General features: G+C 44.5%; 1 protein-coding gene across 1 annotated transcript; it reads left to right on the top strand.

Moving 5' to 3' along the window:
- The first annotated feature begins 5,449 nt into the window (after positions 1 to 5,449).
- Positions 5,450 to 17,173, top strand: LOC149284242 (Golgi phosphoprotein 3-like). Its single transcript, XM_089497028.1, has 4 exons — positions 5,450 to 5,650; positions 13,314 to 13,445; positions 16,350 to 16,464; positions 16,749 to 17,173. The coding sequence occupies exons 1-4, from the start codon at positions 5,450 to 5,452 to the stop codon at positions 17,171 to 17,173; spliced, it is 873 nt and encodes a 290-aa protein (XP_089353154.1).
- The last annotated feature ends 512 nt before the right edge of the window (positions 17,174 to 17,685 follow it).

Here is a 17,685-nt window from a genome sequence, read left to right as displayed (position 1 = left end):
CTTTACTAGAAGGTTCCTCCAGGATTGCCCCCGGGACTCGCGGTTTGGCAGCTACCCGCCTCTGATGCCTCTTCTGTCCGGACATGCGCTTCGGTCCTGCCCTGTGCTTTGGTTCAGCCATCCGGAGTAAGAGCGATGGGTTGATAATCTAGAATGGGTGATTGGTATACCCGGACCACTTTTAAAGCTAGTTACATGGCTTTAACGCACGTTCTTCCTTTAAAAGGTGATTTTACACCGGAAAGTCAAGCGCTTTTCACTTAAGTGCGACAATCCGTCCGTAGGTAACACGTCAGTGAGCCAAAAAGGGCCTCGGGGCCAGGGACCGCAGCGTATGTGAAGATCGTTGTGAACGGTCTAAATGTTTTATTGGCCGTAAAGATGAAAAGAAAAGGGCCATAAGATGTTCGCACCTCCCTCCCTTCTGCTCCGTCTGGCGTTGCAATATGGCACTTTTCACTTTCAATTGCTCAGGATGTTGCTAGCGCTGGAAGAGTAAAGTGCAGTCCATTTAAAAAAAAAAAAAAAAAGATTGTTTCTGGGTAACAAAACCGCCCCCAAACAAAGGTTTTGTTCTAAAATAAGTCTGCGTTGATCTTACTCTTTGACGATCCAAAAAAAACAGGGTTTTGGTATAAAGAGCATTTCTGACGCAAAGTGGGAAAATTGGTTGCCGTGGTAACTGCACCACATTGTAGCAGATTTGGTCTATGGAATAACCTTGTAATATTTCCTGCATATAAATAACAATCGCCCCATCTATATTAGAGGCAATATATTTATTAGAACAATTTCTAAAGCTTTGGCCAATATTCTGAATTCTACGCATCTTTGTTTTTTTTGTTAACATGTTTAGAAATGTAATTGATTCAGTAACCGCAGGCTTGTATCGTTTCGAGAACCGAAAGGCATTTTTGTGTATTTTTACTTTATGGCAATTTTGTTATTAAAATCTATAAATATTTCAGATGCTCATTTTCTCCGATTGCTTTGCTGGGATGGGAGGGTTGGGTTGTTTGTCAAAGGGGAAAAAATTATCCTCCAAAGAACTGAATGTAAATTAGTTTCTCGCATGAATATGCTGCTCATTGTAGGGGTTAAATAACTCGCAGATACTATATAAAAGCACCTATATGAGAGATAAATACAGGGAATTCACGCTGGAATGACCAGTTGTATTGCTAACTAGACTTGTGCATTTGCCAATTTCATCCATTGACACAAATGTCAGGAGGAGACACCCCAGCGAAGAAAGTAAAAGAAACAGAGCGCTCCGAATTTCCTTTTGCATTTTGTTTTTCGCTCTCTTTCAATGTCTCCCTACCTTCTCCACCGACTGTTTTTGTGTCCCTGTCTTCTTTACCGCAGCTCCACTTCTTCTCTTGCCTCTTCTTCTTCTTTCTTCTTCTTCTTTGTGAAACAGGCCTGTCTCCCAGTTAGAGGAACAGGGGAGATTCTGTCCCCGTGAGTCTGTCGTTTAATGGAAGTACTCTGAAAGGCCAGAATAGTGAAGATGGATTTGCAGAGAATAGGTGGAGAAACACTTCTCTGCCCTTTTGCGGAAGTGCTCCTGGAAGCCTGGTTAATGCAGACGAAGAAAGAAGACGGGAGAGCAAGGAGAGGCAAACGAGCTGTGGGGAAGGAGACATGGCATGGGAGCAGTCAGTGGAGAAGTTGGGAGGGAGACCATGAGAGTGAGGGTGAGAACTTAAATGCGAGTGAGAGAGTGAATGAGTGTTAATGACAATGGAAAAAAGCCCTCCTAATTTTGCTCTGAACCGAAAGGGCAGGAAATAAAATGTTATCCGAATTGTTTTTGGTCCATTTGCACAAGTCTATTGCTATCCATGTTGCTGAACCGGTTTGACTGCGCTGTCTTTAAGGCTTATTACTGGGTTCCATAAATGTATGAACTATAATAACGGACAGCTATCCTCCGAATCGTCTTCAGATGGCCCTGGAGGATCTCTTAACAATTTAAGCAATGACAGGTCACCGGTCACCTGTTCACCAGCAGGCATTTATCCCTACCGGTGCAAAAAGACGATGATGCGGGAGAAACGTCCAGGTTTTTTGTGTGTGTGTGACGTATTCCCTAGATCCATGGTCCTGAAGGGGTTAAATGAAAATGACCAAATTACAGGTGGTGTCTTCTTAGACCCTCCTCAAACACTTGCGTCCAGCAATAATTATACGGCTCGGTAGATGTGTTCGGACGAACACAGCAACAGCCGAAAGGGGCAAATGTAATCGGGGGAGATTCTGCGGAGTAACACGGGCACTCGCAGACCCTGCGCTCCCCAAGAATCTAATCTCCTGTATACAGCATCTGTAATATTTTTACAGAGCATTCAAAGGGTGTTTAATATACCGCTGGGTCATATCCTGAGCACATTTTCTGCAAGTCGTTACCATCTAGGTCCAAACCATGATGAATACAGGGTGAGGGCCCCCGGATTTGTGTTATACCACCGGCAGGGTTCAGGACTATGGGAAGATTAGGGTAGGGGGGGGAAGGAGTGAAATAATTCTATAATTCTAAAGAAGCGATGAGCGCTGCGAGAGACTCAATACCTGGGCTGTTAGGGCAGGAGGCCGCTGGAGTCTGTAACCGGTCTGGGGGAATAAAGAGCCGATTCATACAATTACTGCGGTAAAAATATCCATTTCCGAGGCGGGCTTACCAGTAAAAAGAAAAATACTGCAATCCAGCTCCACGCGCTTCTATATTACACCCGTTCCTGAATTTATGCCGATTATATTGATTTTGTAGTTTAAACTAAACACATTTTATAGATTAAGAAGCTGTTGCTGCTGGTGGAGGGCGAGAGGCTCGCAAAAAATCACTAGACTTTATAAATACCGCGTAAAAAGGGCCCCATCTAACAGATTACCCAGGAACTGCTTCACGATAATAAGAAAAAAAAATGATAAAAAATATCTATCCAATTAAATGAGAGATAAAGCGGACGAGAAACCCGCCGCTCGGATTTTGTTTCTGAAACCTGAATGCGCTTTATCATTTCTTGTGTTACTTATTGGTTTATACAGAGCCGTCACAATCTAGAAGACGTTTATCATAGCTGCCAATGGTTCAGAAATTTTGCAGGACAGTCCCAACATGAAAGAGAACAGCAGACATAAATCACACGTCTGCAATAGATTGTAAGATCACAAGAGCAGGACTCTGTAACAGTATGACTTCATGTGTGTTAATCTTATTGTCGGTTTAGTATATTGTGATGTATGTTTTTTCACTCTCACCGCTATGGTATCTGCAGGTGCTCTTTAAACAAAATGTCACGTAATGACTGTTCTACAGCACTGTGTGCCATTTTATTCATTATTATCATTACCTTTTATTTATTATGCGCCAACAAATTACGCAGCGCTGTACAATTTAAATGCGGCAATTAACACACATAACAAATATACAATAATACACACACAGCAGGAGTTGAGAACCCGGCCCTTGAGCTGCCATCTAGCCGTATGGCGGCTGCACTCGTGTGCTCACAATCTAATAATTATAGTGACAGCAAACGCTACATGGGATTGTAACCAGCAGTTAGCTCCCAAGCTGCTGTCGCATTGCAACTCTCATGGTCATTAGACAGTCAGCCAGGGGTTAGCTAAGGATCTTGGGAGTTGTAGTCCAGCAGCCAGTGGATGCCTCCTGCTGTACGATCCAAAATCCCAAACCTTTCAAAAGCATCTTAAATGCTTTATTTCCATTTTTCTTGCCTCTGCGGGTTATATCCAAGCACTACGTGGTGCGCCAACCCCTCCGTCCTGCGAGATCCTGCAGGAAAATGACTCTTTGTAGGTCAGACGCTCGCAGCGATCAGCCTGTCCTCGTTTAAACCTACATTACACAAAGCCGGGTTCTTTCCCAGGATTATGGGGGGGGGGGGTAAACTGCATGCTTCTACACTCCCTGCATGCTGCTTTCACATCTTCTAATGAAGGAAGAGCGGGGGCAAAACTCGCTGAAAGGTTCGGGAAGTTAAGCAGCAGCTAAGGGGGAAATGCGAGGCTGCATCCGCGGAGGTATCTGTACGAAGTACGAAGGGGCAAATGTGTTAATAAGCGGCAAAGCCCTAATAATAATTTCCAGGGCTGTAAAGAAATGAGTGCTCTTCATTTAGTTAAAAAATAAAATCCAGGTGGCCACTCAGCTGGAGCTGCTGAGTTCTAGACTGAACGTTCTAGGCGGGTTCTTAACACGAAACGAAACGCTGGACCCCTGCAAGCTGCACTGTAGGGCTGCCCATTCCCTTCCCCCTTTCAGGACCTTTCGTTTTTACCATGCTTGTTAACCCCTTAATGACAAAGCCCGTACATGTACGGGCTCAAAATGCATTGTTTTCAATGGGTTTAGGGACCGCACATTGTCCTTAAAGGGTTAAACCAAGATCTCCCATTTCCATATCTGATGTATCCACAGAAATGATACATAGTTTGTTTAGGACGTTTTTAATATGAATGCATAACCTAATAATTAGTAATAATATGTAAAAAAAATATATATACAGTATGAATGTATCCTAAAAGTCACATTAATGTGTATAGAAGCAGCAGGAATTCGGGTGACGGGCTGATTTGGTTATGTAACTTTTTAGGTGTCACAAAATCACATAAAATGTCTTGTACAGCCCTGCCCCTTGCCACGCCTCTAACCACACCCTCTCTGGTCGTTGCACAGTATGACAGTCACACAGTTAATATAAAGTCTGTACCATTTAAAACAATAAAGTTAATTTTATTACAGACTGAAAATGCCTCAAACTGATGATTCCGGATTATTTTTTTCATAATCTGCAGATTTAAGATGAAAGTATAAATAATGCGAGCCGGTGTTAATGTGACGTAGGCAGCCATGCTGGTTAACTGTATAGTTGTAGCGCTGTATAGAGCAGCAGCGGTATGTATTCAGGGGGCTGGAAATCGCCATCTCCCTGACATTGAGGCGAGCATCTCCCAAGCAAAACACGCACATGGACCCTCTCCCTCCTTCCGCCTCTTCTGGGTACGTCACATCCGGCTTAGGCTGCGCCTCTTATCGAGTCTACAACGTAGACTTATAAACGATAGAGAGCAACCAACGCGCGTACAACAGCCCTGTGTTCAACGGAACCGCGTCAGCCGGAATATCTAGTAAAGCTTAGTACACTTTCTTAAATGTGTTTTGTGTCTCTGGTGCTTTGAAGCCAGTAGCCTGTGCCACATCTCTCGGTGACGTCAGCGGCTACCGCCATCTTGGCTGGGGTCTGTACAGCTGCCCGCTCCTGGGAGAGGTAAGGCAGCGGCGGACAGGGAGCCGCGGCCTGATGAGACTTGTTTGGGGTGAGAGATAGCCCTCCCCGCCTGCTGCACGGTGTTCCCGGCTGCTCCACGACCCCCGCTGTAGGCTGCCCAGTTCTGTGTCCCCCCCCCCCCAAACAGCAGCATGACGTCCCTGACCCAGCGCAGCTCCGGGCTGGTCCAGCGCCGCACCGAGGCCTCCCGCAGCGAGCGGGACAGGGCGGAACACGGGGACGATGAGGACCGAGACCGTGACGAGCAGGACGAAGACGACAAGGCCGGGGACAAGGAGGCCAGACTCACCCTGATGGAGGAGGTGCTACTGCTGGGGCTGAAGGACAGGGAGGTGAGTGCCCCGCTTAGTGCAAGGGGAGGCGGGTGCGAGCTCTCCGACTACCCGAAACAATGCATCGGGGCTGGGATGGTAACTGATCCGGCTCCTCGCGCGGTCCTTAATAGGGCCCTATGTGTTTGTAGCTTATTAGGTTACCTGCAGTCGGTGTGCACACCTCTGTGCCAGCGGTGGCAGCACCCTACACCCTCCGTGGCCTAATCCCCTGGCAGATCTGTGGCTAACCAGAAACTACATCTCCCATAAGTTACATTTCGGAGGTGTACTGGGGATCATGGGAATCGCAGTCCCACAGCAGCTAGAGGAATAGCATTTTCTACCCCTGGTATGGTAAACTTTGCAGGTAATCTCGGTGATTAGTATGTAAAATGACTTATTGGAGCTCGGGGGGGGGGCTGAAGTAAGTTATCAGCAGAGACTAAGGGGGCTCACCATCTACAGCTTGGGGGAGAAGTGAGAGGGAATGTGAGGGAAACATTTAAATACTTAAAGGGATTTCATAAAGTGCCGGAGGGTTAGAACAAGAGGCCGTAATCTAAAACTAGAGGGAATGTAAGGAAGTTTTGCTTGGTGCCTGCATATACTTTCCTGAAAGGGTGGTAGATACATAGAACAGCCTCCCAGGCGTAGCACTACAAGCTACCACAGATGGGGGATTTAAGAAGAGACCAATGACTGATTAAGGTCCAAGTCTTACATGAGGATAGAATGGGTCTGATCTGCCGTCAGATTCCTTTTCTATTGGTAAGTTAGGTGTTTGGACGTGATAGCTGTCTATAGACCTGACCTTCAGAACGGTTGCTTCGTTGTCGCTTGGTGGGGGTTATTCTCCTCCTGGGGCAGTGCCGTTTGGATCAGTGGTCCGAGCCAAACTGTGCACGTTAACTTATAGTTCTATGCTGTCTGTACATTTACCGCTCCTGACACTCTGCCGTTGGGTCTGTTGGAGAGTTGTGGTCTTTATGCTCATACTTTGCTATGTGAAGGGCCAGCACGGGCCGCCTGTATAACGTATAATGACTTAGGAGGAGCTGCACTTATTTCATTATACATCATACAGGGCTGGCACAGCTCATCCTGCAGAAGCTCGCTCGTAATGGAGTGAAGGCAAGGAGCTGAAACCCCCAACTCTGTCTTTAGTGAATCACCCCTTATTTGTTTTGTCACCTGCTTATTAATCCACAGATCCTCTGTCTCATAAAGACATCCGGATATTCAGCCCGTCGTTCTTTTAGACGTATCAGTTTGTTATACTCTTCAGTAGCCAACATATTCAGCAAAAAATATTGTGATTTTTGCCCTAAGTTGAGGGGTTACTCATGCTGGTGAGTGTTCATTACAGGAAGCACCATGTTAAATGGTTGTCATGGATTTCTGTTACACTTTATCCATCTCATTATTTTTATGAAGCGCCATCATATTCCGCAGAGCTGTACAATATCTTGGCTAAAACCAGCATGTTGGACGCTCCCTGAGCCGTGGCTCTTGTTTTTCTTCCCAGTCCCTTTAAAGCCTGCCTGAAAATCCGTTAAGTGGAGCGATTGCAGCACGTTAACCGAGGCAAATGTGATATATACACTGCAGTAAACGTCCCGCGAGCCTGGTTACTTTGTGTCTGTAACACATTGTTAATAAAGTTCCTGCTGTTCATTGATAGAAAAACAAAAAAAGAACTAAGTTGTCCCGTCCTCTCACCTCGCCACCTGTCCCATCGGCCCTTGCCATCGCTTTCTAGTGTCATTATCTCAACCCTAACCAGCATCTTCAATCCTTCTCCTCTGGTGTAGTCCCATCCTGCTGTCATCTCTCTCATCATAAAGAATCCTTCCCTTGATCGCACTTCGCCATCAAAGTACCGTCCAGTTCCCTTCTCTCCTTGGCATCCAAACGGCTGAAACTACTAACTTACAACCAATTAACTAATTTCCTCTCTTCAGACTCTCTGCCTGACCCCCTACAATCTGGTTTCTGTCCACAGCACTCACTCAAGTTACTATGTCCTCACCTCTAAAACAAAAGGCCACTTCTCAATACTTATTCTCGTGGACCTATCTGCAGCCTTTGACACAGTTGACCTCCCCTTCTACCAACATGGCGATGGCATCCGTGAGACGGCTCTTTCCTGGTTTAAATATTACTTCTGACCGTACCTATAGTGTCTTAGTCACTGGAACTTGCTCCTCTCCCCTACCGCTGTCTGTTCAGGGCTCGGTTCTTGGGCCTCTGCTCTTCCGCTGCCTGCAATTCCTGACATCTCTATCACAACACCGCCAACCAACTGACCAAGTTCACTGTCTTGGTGTCACACTTGATTCTGCTCTCTCCTTCTTCCCTCACATCCAGTCCCTCACCAAATCCTGCCGCCTTTACCCGATTGTAGCCAGAGCCAATGTATTTTTTGCAACAATATATGGACTGTGTAAGGATGTTTGACACTATTTGCAGCAGATGTATAGTGTGTATGTCTTTGTTCCAGCCTGTGCCCTCTTCTGATCTCCAAGAGGCTTTCAAGTTATGTGAATTAACTTTGCAAATAGACCATCACAATAACAAACAAAAAAAAAAAGTTACTATTCGAAACCTTTTGGGCCTCGTCTATTGCTTACACCCATAGGGCAATAACCAAAGGATGTAAAGGTATGATAGAGGTCTTTAAAGGGTACCTAGCATAGGAGAGCAAAGTGATAGTAATTCAGTGACGTGTCTAGTGGTTTTACACTAGCAGAAGGGGTGGCCCCGGTCGCTGGGCCACCAGATGTCTTCAGTCCTTCTTGCCGTTCGTGGCTGTTAGTCTGGAGTTTTTCGGCAGTCTGGTATGAGACGGCCCTTAGGTTGCGGCTGCGCACGATCTTCGCTTTTTTTTATAGGTTTGTATAAGTGTGCTGACGTCACTGGATTGTGATGCAGTATTTCTGCCTGTTACAGAAATGCCTTTTGACTTCCTTTTGTAATCAACGATACAGCTTTCTTCCTACTGCATCCTCATCTCCTTGACTAGGTGTCCATGTTAGATTTTTTCCATGCCATGATTCCTGCTCTGGAGTTTTTCTCCTCCAGGGAAAGGATGCCTTTCCAGCGGTTTCGGACCCAGATTCAGCAGATTTGTCCTTATCCGAAGAAGGGAAAGTTCAAGATGAACCCTTTTTTACCAGCCGAAGAAGTAGACCACCAGTTTCTACCATCAGTTTAGGGAATGGCCTCCTGTTCTGGCAATGTTAGACCAAAACTGCTTTCCTGTGCATGAGACTTTGTCCAAGCTTCTCAGAGCAATGAAAACATCCTGGGAAATGACTGTCAACATCTAGGAGAGTGTGTCGCTTCTACCCCTTTCCGGAGGCAACACGGACTTGTGGGCCATCCCTAATGTTTACCCAGCTGTGGCCAAGGCCACTAGCAGGACTTCCTGTTGAGGATGGTGCTTTCTATAGTTTGTCTTTTAAGCATAAACATGGATGATGGAGCATAGTACATTATCTATCATACAAGAAGATTCAGTGTTTTTTATGGAGATCTTGGTTGTCTTCTCCATGGATGTAAGCCATCCAGCCGTGGATCTACGCTTCTAGGAAGCTCAGTCCAAGGTCTCTGGAGCATGTCAGAAGCTTGCAGACACAGCTACCTAGAACTTCTAGACCTGATGGCTTCCTGATTCAACAGGATGTTCGTTTTGTTCTACTGCTTCCAGTAGGAGATCCAGTGGCTCTGGAGGAAGGTCTTCTGTATATTTTTGCAACCTCTTCCCCTCCTGTCTAAGGTGGTCCTGATAAGAATGTCGGTGGTCAAGCCCTTCAGACTACCAGACAGAAGAGTTCTAAGGGTCCACTCTTCCAACCCAAGTTACCTGAAATAGGTGGGTTTGATGATGGAGATGATTCATAGTCTTCCTTCTAGCGTGGTTAAGACCTTTCTACAGAATTCTAAATACCCCAAAGTTTGGAGGATCTTTTCTTCATGGTTTTCAGGGAAAATGTTTCTGCCGACGTTGGCCAGTTTTCGGGTTTTCTCCAGGAAGGATTTTCTAAAGCTCTTTATTATGTTGTAAATATATCAGTTGAGAGCTACCTGGGGAATTTCTGTGAGGCAGACTAAGGTAGCTTGTGTTCCATCTGCAACTTTGCACAGTGAACAGATTCACGAAGGTGAAAAGCTGGTGTGCTTGGTTCCTTTATTGAGTTGACTCATTCTGTCGGTTTAGGAGCCTTCCGTGCTATGAATGTGTGTTACTGTCAAGGCTACATAGTCTGGATGTTGCGCCCCAGTACCTCGATGTTGACATGGCTCCCCAAGTTTGTGCAACAGATTGGTCCTCATCCACTTGCGATATGAGAGCAGCCATCTCCTTTGTGGCACATACAGCAAGGGACATCCTGGTCAGACAAATACCCCCCCCCCCCCCATTTGTCTCCATTACAAAGAACATGCCGGCTCTAAAGCTTTACTTCTAGTTTAATTAAGCTTTTATTTCTTTATAACTCTTCTATTTGTGTACGTTTTAGAATGTTTGAGTTCTGATGCATGTGGTTTTCTACCAGACTCCTATTTCCTATCTTGATGGGAGAGGATATTTGATGAGTTACTTCTATATTGTAGTCTTAGAGTAATTGTGTGGTAATCTCTACATGGCTTTGTTGACTGGCATGATGGCAAAGGGTGCCATTGGGTACAATCCATTGGCATGTTAAGGGACTGCTTAAGTGAAGCAAAGAGCTTCTTCTCTGACCCCTGGGGCAATAAATTAACCCCTTCTTTACTCTGGGTGTTGTGCGCAAACACCTGAGATGTTTTACACGGTTTCCTTAACCATGATTCTCCTTTTTTAAATTTTTTTGTGCACCCACATTTCTTTTGGTACCCTTGTTAGTTGTGTAGTCCAACATTTCATATGAATAATACAAATATTTGTAAAAGAAACCATCTTTTCTAATATTTTACTATGAAAATGGTCCCCAAACCAGTTCGGTGATCAAGATACCACTCAAGGTTTTTGTGGGTTGTTTTTTTTGGATGTTACGGGGAACATTCCTGTACACTTTTCCAAACTTGAAAATGTTTAGTTTTATTTCTGACGTCTGTCTCCTTTGGGACAAGCCGGAGTATTTCGCTAGGAGCGCGTCACGCAACCAGTTGCTCACCATTCCGTGGCAAAGGGAGCCATAACGTTGATTTTTATTTTCCCAGCCAACCTCTCCCTGTTTTTTAGGATTGTTTGCATAGATTACATGTAACTGCAGAGAAATCAACCTAAAAATGTATTGAGCTGCATCTCCGGATTACAGCGATACCCCACGCGTAGGCTTCTATAGATTTCAAAAAAATATACACGCTCGCTGCGCAACAGCACACAGAAAATAAAGGGTTAAATGGTGATGTACTATGCAAACAGTTTAGCTAACAAAATATAAATTTTCACCAGTATGCCTGCCTTCTCTTGTCCACCTGCTGTTGTGAGCCACGACTCCAATAACCCTTATCAGCTTGGCTGACGGTGATGAGAGTTGTAATCCACAAAAGCGGGTGTATGAGATAAGGAAAACCCAATGTGGGGGTGTGGAATTCTTTCTTGGGGTGTTCACGTTCTAAAACCTGGCAGATGCCAGTGTTTGTGCCGCTATTCCGGCCCTCGTTACACCCGCGGCGGCTGTGCTGTCGTTGCTCCGTCTGAATCGGTAAAAGGCGGTTTGGGTTCTCACGACCTCCTCTCGCCTTTGATGTTTAGTACGCGTCGGGCTCCTGGTTTCGCAGGAAACGGCTGAAAACAAAGCCCTTTGTGCTTATTCTTTCAACAGGTTCTGCTACACGAGTCTGTCTTCAGAAGGATATAAAAGCACAATGCAGCCACACGGGGACATCTCATACAGAATTTATAATCCTGCAATCCTGTAGCACCCCCCCACACACACACACACACCTTTGCTTTAAAAAAAAAACAAAAAACCCATTGCAGGCAGAAAATGTTAGTTTTCTTTTAAGGGGCTCATAAAAGGTCTAGATTTTTATATACTTTCAGAAACATCCCTGCGTATAATAAAACTAGGGCTGCAACAACTAATCGATAAAATCGATGATAATCGATAATGAAATTCGTTGGCAACGAATTTCATTATCGATTAGTTGAATCGATTTTTATCGATTATAAAATGAGGGTTTTTTCAGAGCAAATGCTCTGAAAAATACCCCTTGTGTTATAATCCGTTAGTGTAACTCGCAGGAGTCACAGCAGCAGTTGCTACTTACAGTTCCTCCCTGCAGTCACTGCCGATTGGCCCGCCCACTTCCTTTTTCCAATCCCTCCCTGCAATCGCTGCTGGAGAAAGAAAGGGGCGGGGCCAATCGGCAGTGACTGCAGGGACGGACAGGGAGGAGGAAAGGGGCGGGGCCAAATAGACGATTGGCTCCGCCCATTTCTGTAGCATCGTCATGGCTGTGACACTCATCTGAGTATAAAATTAATATTTGGGCTGCTGAAAGTTAGGGGAGGTGGGGGTTAACTTAGGGGCAGGTATATTAATGGGGTGTTTAGGGTTAACTTAGGGGCAGTTATTGTTAATGGGGTGTTTAGGGTTAATTTAGGGGCAGTGGTGATGGGGTGTTTAGGGTTAATTTAGGGGCAGTTGTGGTTGATGGGGTGTTTAGGGTTAATTTAGGGGCAGTTATAGTTAATGGGTTAATTTAGGGGCAGTTGTGGTTGATGGGGTCTTCAGGGTTAATTTAGGGGCAGTTGTGGTTAATGGGGTCTTCTCTTCAGGATTAATTTGATGCTGAGGACTGAGGGTTAATTTCATTAATTTAATAAGGTTACCTTAAGGTGCAGTTAGAGGTAAAGGGGAACAGACTGAGGGGAATCTAAATCCTGGGGGCAGTGAAGATTAATCCTGTATTTATTTATAAAAGTATTGTCTGTGAACGAGTCTGCAAATCCTATGAGGGCACTATGTCATATCAGGGGGGTATACGGCATACCTGAGGAGGACGGAGTGACATATCTGGGGGTATAAGGCATATAGGGTATATAAGGCATATGTGGGGAGGGCAGTGTGGCATGTCGGGGAGGGCAGTGTGGCAAGCCTGGGCTCAAATATGCATAACTGGGGGGCAGGTTGGGGAAATAAAAACAAGAAAAAAAATTTATTCTGCCGTTTGTTTTTAACATCCTATGTTACTTTATTAAATAATTTAAAATAAATGAAAAATTTTATTTTTTTATCCGATGAATCGATTAATCGAAAAAATAATCGGCCAACTAATCGATTATGAAAATAATCGTTAGTTGCAGCCCTAAATAAAACATTCTCTCCTCAAAAAATCTAATCAACTTGCTTATTTGATAAGTAGAATTCTGTGCTTCTCTCCCAATATGTATAACTTGAAACTTTTTTAATATGTAATCAATTTAACAGAGTGCCGGATTATGATGACCTCTTGTTCTAACATTATAATATAGGGTCAGATGTTTAGAGGTAATTTAAGTAGCTTTTCTGAGAGCGTGGTAGATAAGTGGAACAGCCTTCTAGCAGAAGTGGTAGAGGGTAATACAGTGAGGGAATTTTAAACATGCGTGTCTTCTGTTTGCGTTTTCTCTGCTTGTTTGTGTTCCGTATGAATGGTTAGATTGTCAAACATGACTTACCAGATGAAATCCTAATTTGTTTCCTTTCAGGGCTACACCTCCTTCTGGAACGACTGTATCTCGGCCGGCTTACGTGGCTGTATGCTGATTGAACTGGCGTTCAGGGGACGAATTACACTCGAAGCCGGAGGGATGAGGCGTAAAAGCCTCCTGACAAGAAAGGTAAGGAAGCTGCAGCGGCCAGCGTCCACAGAGTAACACAGCAGATTTCAGTGACATCAAAGGGACCTTTCACTGCCCCGGCACCCCACTACTAAAAGATAAAATGTACTTACCTTAGGTAGATGCTGCAGCTGCCAGCCTCCTCCTAGTCTGAGGATTCTCAACAATATATAGTTTTCCCCTCTGATCCCCCATTTTCTGGTCGGTGCTCAGCAGCGGGGAAGTAAAAATATATTTGTGGCACAGTAATTTGCACCCTTTTAGTCAATAATTTGCACTGCCTCGCTTTGCTGACATAAGAGCTCTGTGTCTTCTCCTATAATGCCTGATGATGTTGGAGAATACACGGCAAAGGGATCTCGGGCCGTTCCGCTGTACAGTTTTTGAGGTGGATGCTGGTGGACGATCCTCCTCGGGTCACCTCGCTGGTTTTGTATGGGGTTCGAGTCAGGGGACTGGGATGGCTGTGCTAGGACCTTGATTTTGTGGTCAGTTAACCATTTTTGTGTTGACTTTTGGATCATTGTCCTGCTGCAAGATCCAACCACGGCCCATTTTAAGCTTTCTGGCAGAGACAGTCGGGTGTTCATTTGATATTTGTAGAGTCCATGATGCCGTGAACCCTAACAAAATGTCCAGGTCCTCTGGCAGAAAAACAGCCCCAAAACATTAAAGATCCACCGCCATATTTAACCATGGCTACCTCTGTGTGTGTGCCCCAAACCCACCTCTGATGTTTATAGTCAAAAAGTGTCTGCAAACTGAAGACGACGGTTGAGTTTGTTTTTTCGATGAGAGTAGACGATTTTTTCTTTAATTCTTTACAAACACCTTGTGGTGATGTAGGTGACGTCGGATTGTAGTTTTGGTGACTTTCTGATTCCAAGACCACATTATCTTCTGCAATTCTCCAGCTTAGGCCCTTGGAGATTCTTTGGCCGCTCGAACCATCCTCTTCACAGTGCGTATAACAGACACGTCCTCTTCCAGGCTGATTCAGAACATTTCCAGTTGACTGGAATGTGTTAATTATTGCCCTGATGGTGGAAATGGGCATTTTCAATGTTTTAGCTATTTTATTTCCATGTTGTGAAGCTCCACAACATTTTGCCGCACATCACCGCTATATTCCTTGGTCTTACCTATTGTGATGAAGGACTGAGAATTTGGCCTATGTGTTACCTCATATTTATATCCCCCGTGAAACAGGAAGTCATGTTTGAACAATTTCCTGTCCCTAATCACCCAGGGGTACTACAGAATGTAAAATACCAATAGGAATATACTTCAGATATATTTTCCTCATATGAATTCATAGGGGTGCCGATAATTGAGTGCAGAGTATTAAATAAAACAAAACAAAAAGAACCCGTTTTTTTAACAGCCTTTGCTTACACTTATCAATGGTGCTGATATTACTGGATGACTCTGTGTGTATGTATGTGTGTGTGTATATATATGTGTGTGTATTATATATTATACAGAATATGTTAAATCATGTAAGTATATGGTAGCCGTTATATGCGCTGTAATGCACATGATAGCTCCAGAATCCCCCATATGCATTCGCCTGAGGCTTGGCTCGGCAGACACTGCTAGCCGGATTCTGACCCCCAGAGCGTAAGTTTTTTTTGGTTTTTTTTTTTGTTTTTTTTTTTCACGGAAATGTTACTTTTCATGAAATTGGCGGCGGTAACGGGCCACCCCGTCTTGCCCACCCCGTGATTCACCCTTCGTTTTTTTTCTTTGTGGATACTAAAGGAGTTCTTGTGGCTGGAATTAATGTTTTCTAGCTAAGTAACAAACTAAATATAAGAATATTGCCAGCTCGTGGCCCCTGTCTCCCCAGGTGTTCATTTAAATAGTCCTGGCCGGACTATCTCCAGTCTTTACAGTCCAGATGGATTAGTTTAGGAAAGGGGATACGGAGGATCTGTAGGGATTCGTAGAACAGACTAGCGAGTTGGCTGTAAAATTTTGGAGCCGATAATAAATGTGTACCGCTGTGTGTCTAGAGCTGTAAACGTGGACGGCAAAGACTATTTGAAATAACATGTCGCCCATCGCGCTCGTCGGTGTATTCCGGTTATATTCCTTAACGTAATCGTAGTATAAACGTGAAACCGCAATTCTCCGTACCACACACGAGATACGCATTGTGCCGCGAACGCGTGTAGCCAATGCTGTCACCGCATACACATGAACTGAAACCGTTCCTGTTCATACGAGGGATCTATATATATAATTTTTTTTTAATGGGGGGAAAAAACATGGTTAGAAATCCCTTTTGTAATTATCAGTTAGTGTTAAACTTGGATCAGTGAACACAATGTGCCGTTGGGACACAGGAGTGATGGGAGTGATAAAGGGCCATTGGAGCACAGGAGTGATGGGAGTGATAAAGGGCCATTGGAGCACAGGAGTGATGGGAGTGATAAAGGGCCATTGGAGCACAGGAGTGATGGGAGTGATAAAGGGCCTCTGTACGCCTATGAAGAGACTCCATTTAAAATCAGCTGTTTCCAGCTACAATAGTCATTTACAACATTAACCCCATGTGTGCTGGATTTCTGATCCATTTAATGGACATTTTTTAATGCTGTCTTAAAAAAAAAACCTTGTAAGTGACCCCACATTTTTTTTTGAATGGTAGTGTATGGGTAATAAAATGTCTTCCTCACATATGTTCTTTAACAGCATTTTTCCCAAAACCACTCCCTGCATATCGGTTTTACAGACAGAAGTTTCACTTTTAGCCTCCTGTGTCCGCCATAAAAATGCAAAAACTTCTTGTGTCTTTGAGTGAAGTGACGCCACAACATATTTTACTAACAAGAAACGTATCCTGTTACTTTACGTGCTGAATGCCGCTAACATGTTTCTCTCTCTCTCTCCACCATTTAGGTTATCTGCAAATCCGATGCCCCCACCGGTGATGTTATGCTTGACGAAGCCTTAAAACATATAAAAGAAACCCCTACCCCGGAAACTGTGCAGAGCTGGATCGAACTTCTAAGTGGTGCGTGAATAAGATTCCTTGCATTTCAGCTGCCCTGGTTGGGTGTAACAAGGAGTCTTTGTCTATCGGAATATATTGGGAATGTTATGTTAGTAATTAGTGTAGATTTCAGTTTTGGCTTTTTTTTTTCTTCTAGCGGATAAATGTAAAAACATACTAAGACTTCACCTTTTTCGTTTTTCATGTCATGATGCATTTAAATTTTTGTATTTTTTTTATTCTTTAGATTAGCGTCTAGGTTAAAATTATTTAAAAAGTGTTGTTTTTTTTTTGTTTTTTTTCAGGTGAGACATGGAACCCTCTAAAACTCCACTTCCAATTACGAAATGTCCGTGAACGGCTGGCTAAAAACCTTGTGGAAAAAGGCGTCCTCACTACAGAGAAACAAAACTTCCTGCTGTTCGACATGACCACCCACCCGCTCACCAACAACACCATCAAGCAGCGTCTCATCAAGAAGGTGCAGGAGGCCGTTCTTGACAAGTGGGTGAAGGATCCCCACCGCATGGACAAGCGTCTGCTCGCCCTCATCTACCTTGCCCACTCCTCCGATGTCATAGAGAACGCCTTCGCGCCGCTTTTGGATGACCAATACGACTTGGGTATGAAAAGAGTGCGGCAGCTGCTCGACTTAGACCCCGAGGTTGAGTCTACGAAACCCAATGCCAACGAAATCCTCTGGGCCGTGGTGTCCACCTTTACAAAGTAAAACCCGCTCGTGGTCCAGGGTGTTCATCGTACGTGGATCTGCTCGGCATTCTCGGTCATTTGTATTTTGCTTGTGTTGCGTCGGCTAAGAAGTCATCGGTTTCCGTCTGTCTGCAGGATTCTGCTGGAACGACGCGACCTTCCCGTCGAAAGAGTTCTTTTTGCCATATTGGCACTTCACTACTCCTAAAACTCGTTACTTGGAAACCATTTTTTTTCCTCTCTAACTACTGGAAGGGTTCATTTTAAACAACTGGTAGCAAAGCTTTGGCCCACGCAACGCAGGAGATGCTCACCACGAGTTTCTTCACCAACACTCGGGCAAGGTTCTAGGTCAAAGTGAAAAGCGTCACGGAAAAGCCTTTCAATCGCCAAAGTCTAAATACGTGTCTTTATTTTTCCATTTCTTCCTTAGCGCTTTCTAGAATAGTTTTAACACTTCTGGGCTGCTCCATAAACTTTCCTCCCCCCCCCCCCCTTTTCTTTTACCCAATATCTCCTGCCACGGCCGTA

Source organism: Sceloporus occidentalis, unplaced genomic scaffold (genome assembly GCF_023333645.1).
Source record: "Sceloporus occidentalis isolate IW3139 unplaced genomic scaffold, rSceOcc1.0.p SCAF_97, whole genome shotgun sequence".
Classification (NCBI taxonomy): Eukaryota; Metazoa; Chordata; class Lepidosauria; order Squamata; family Phrynosomatidae; genus Sceloporus; species Sceloporus occidentalis.
The sequence above is the reverse complement of the archived record's forward strand: the minus strand, read 5'-3'. Positions and strand labels throughout refer to the sequence as shown.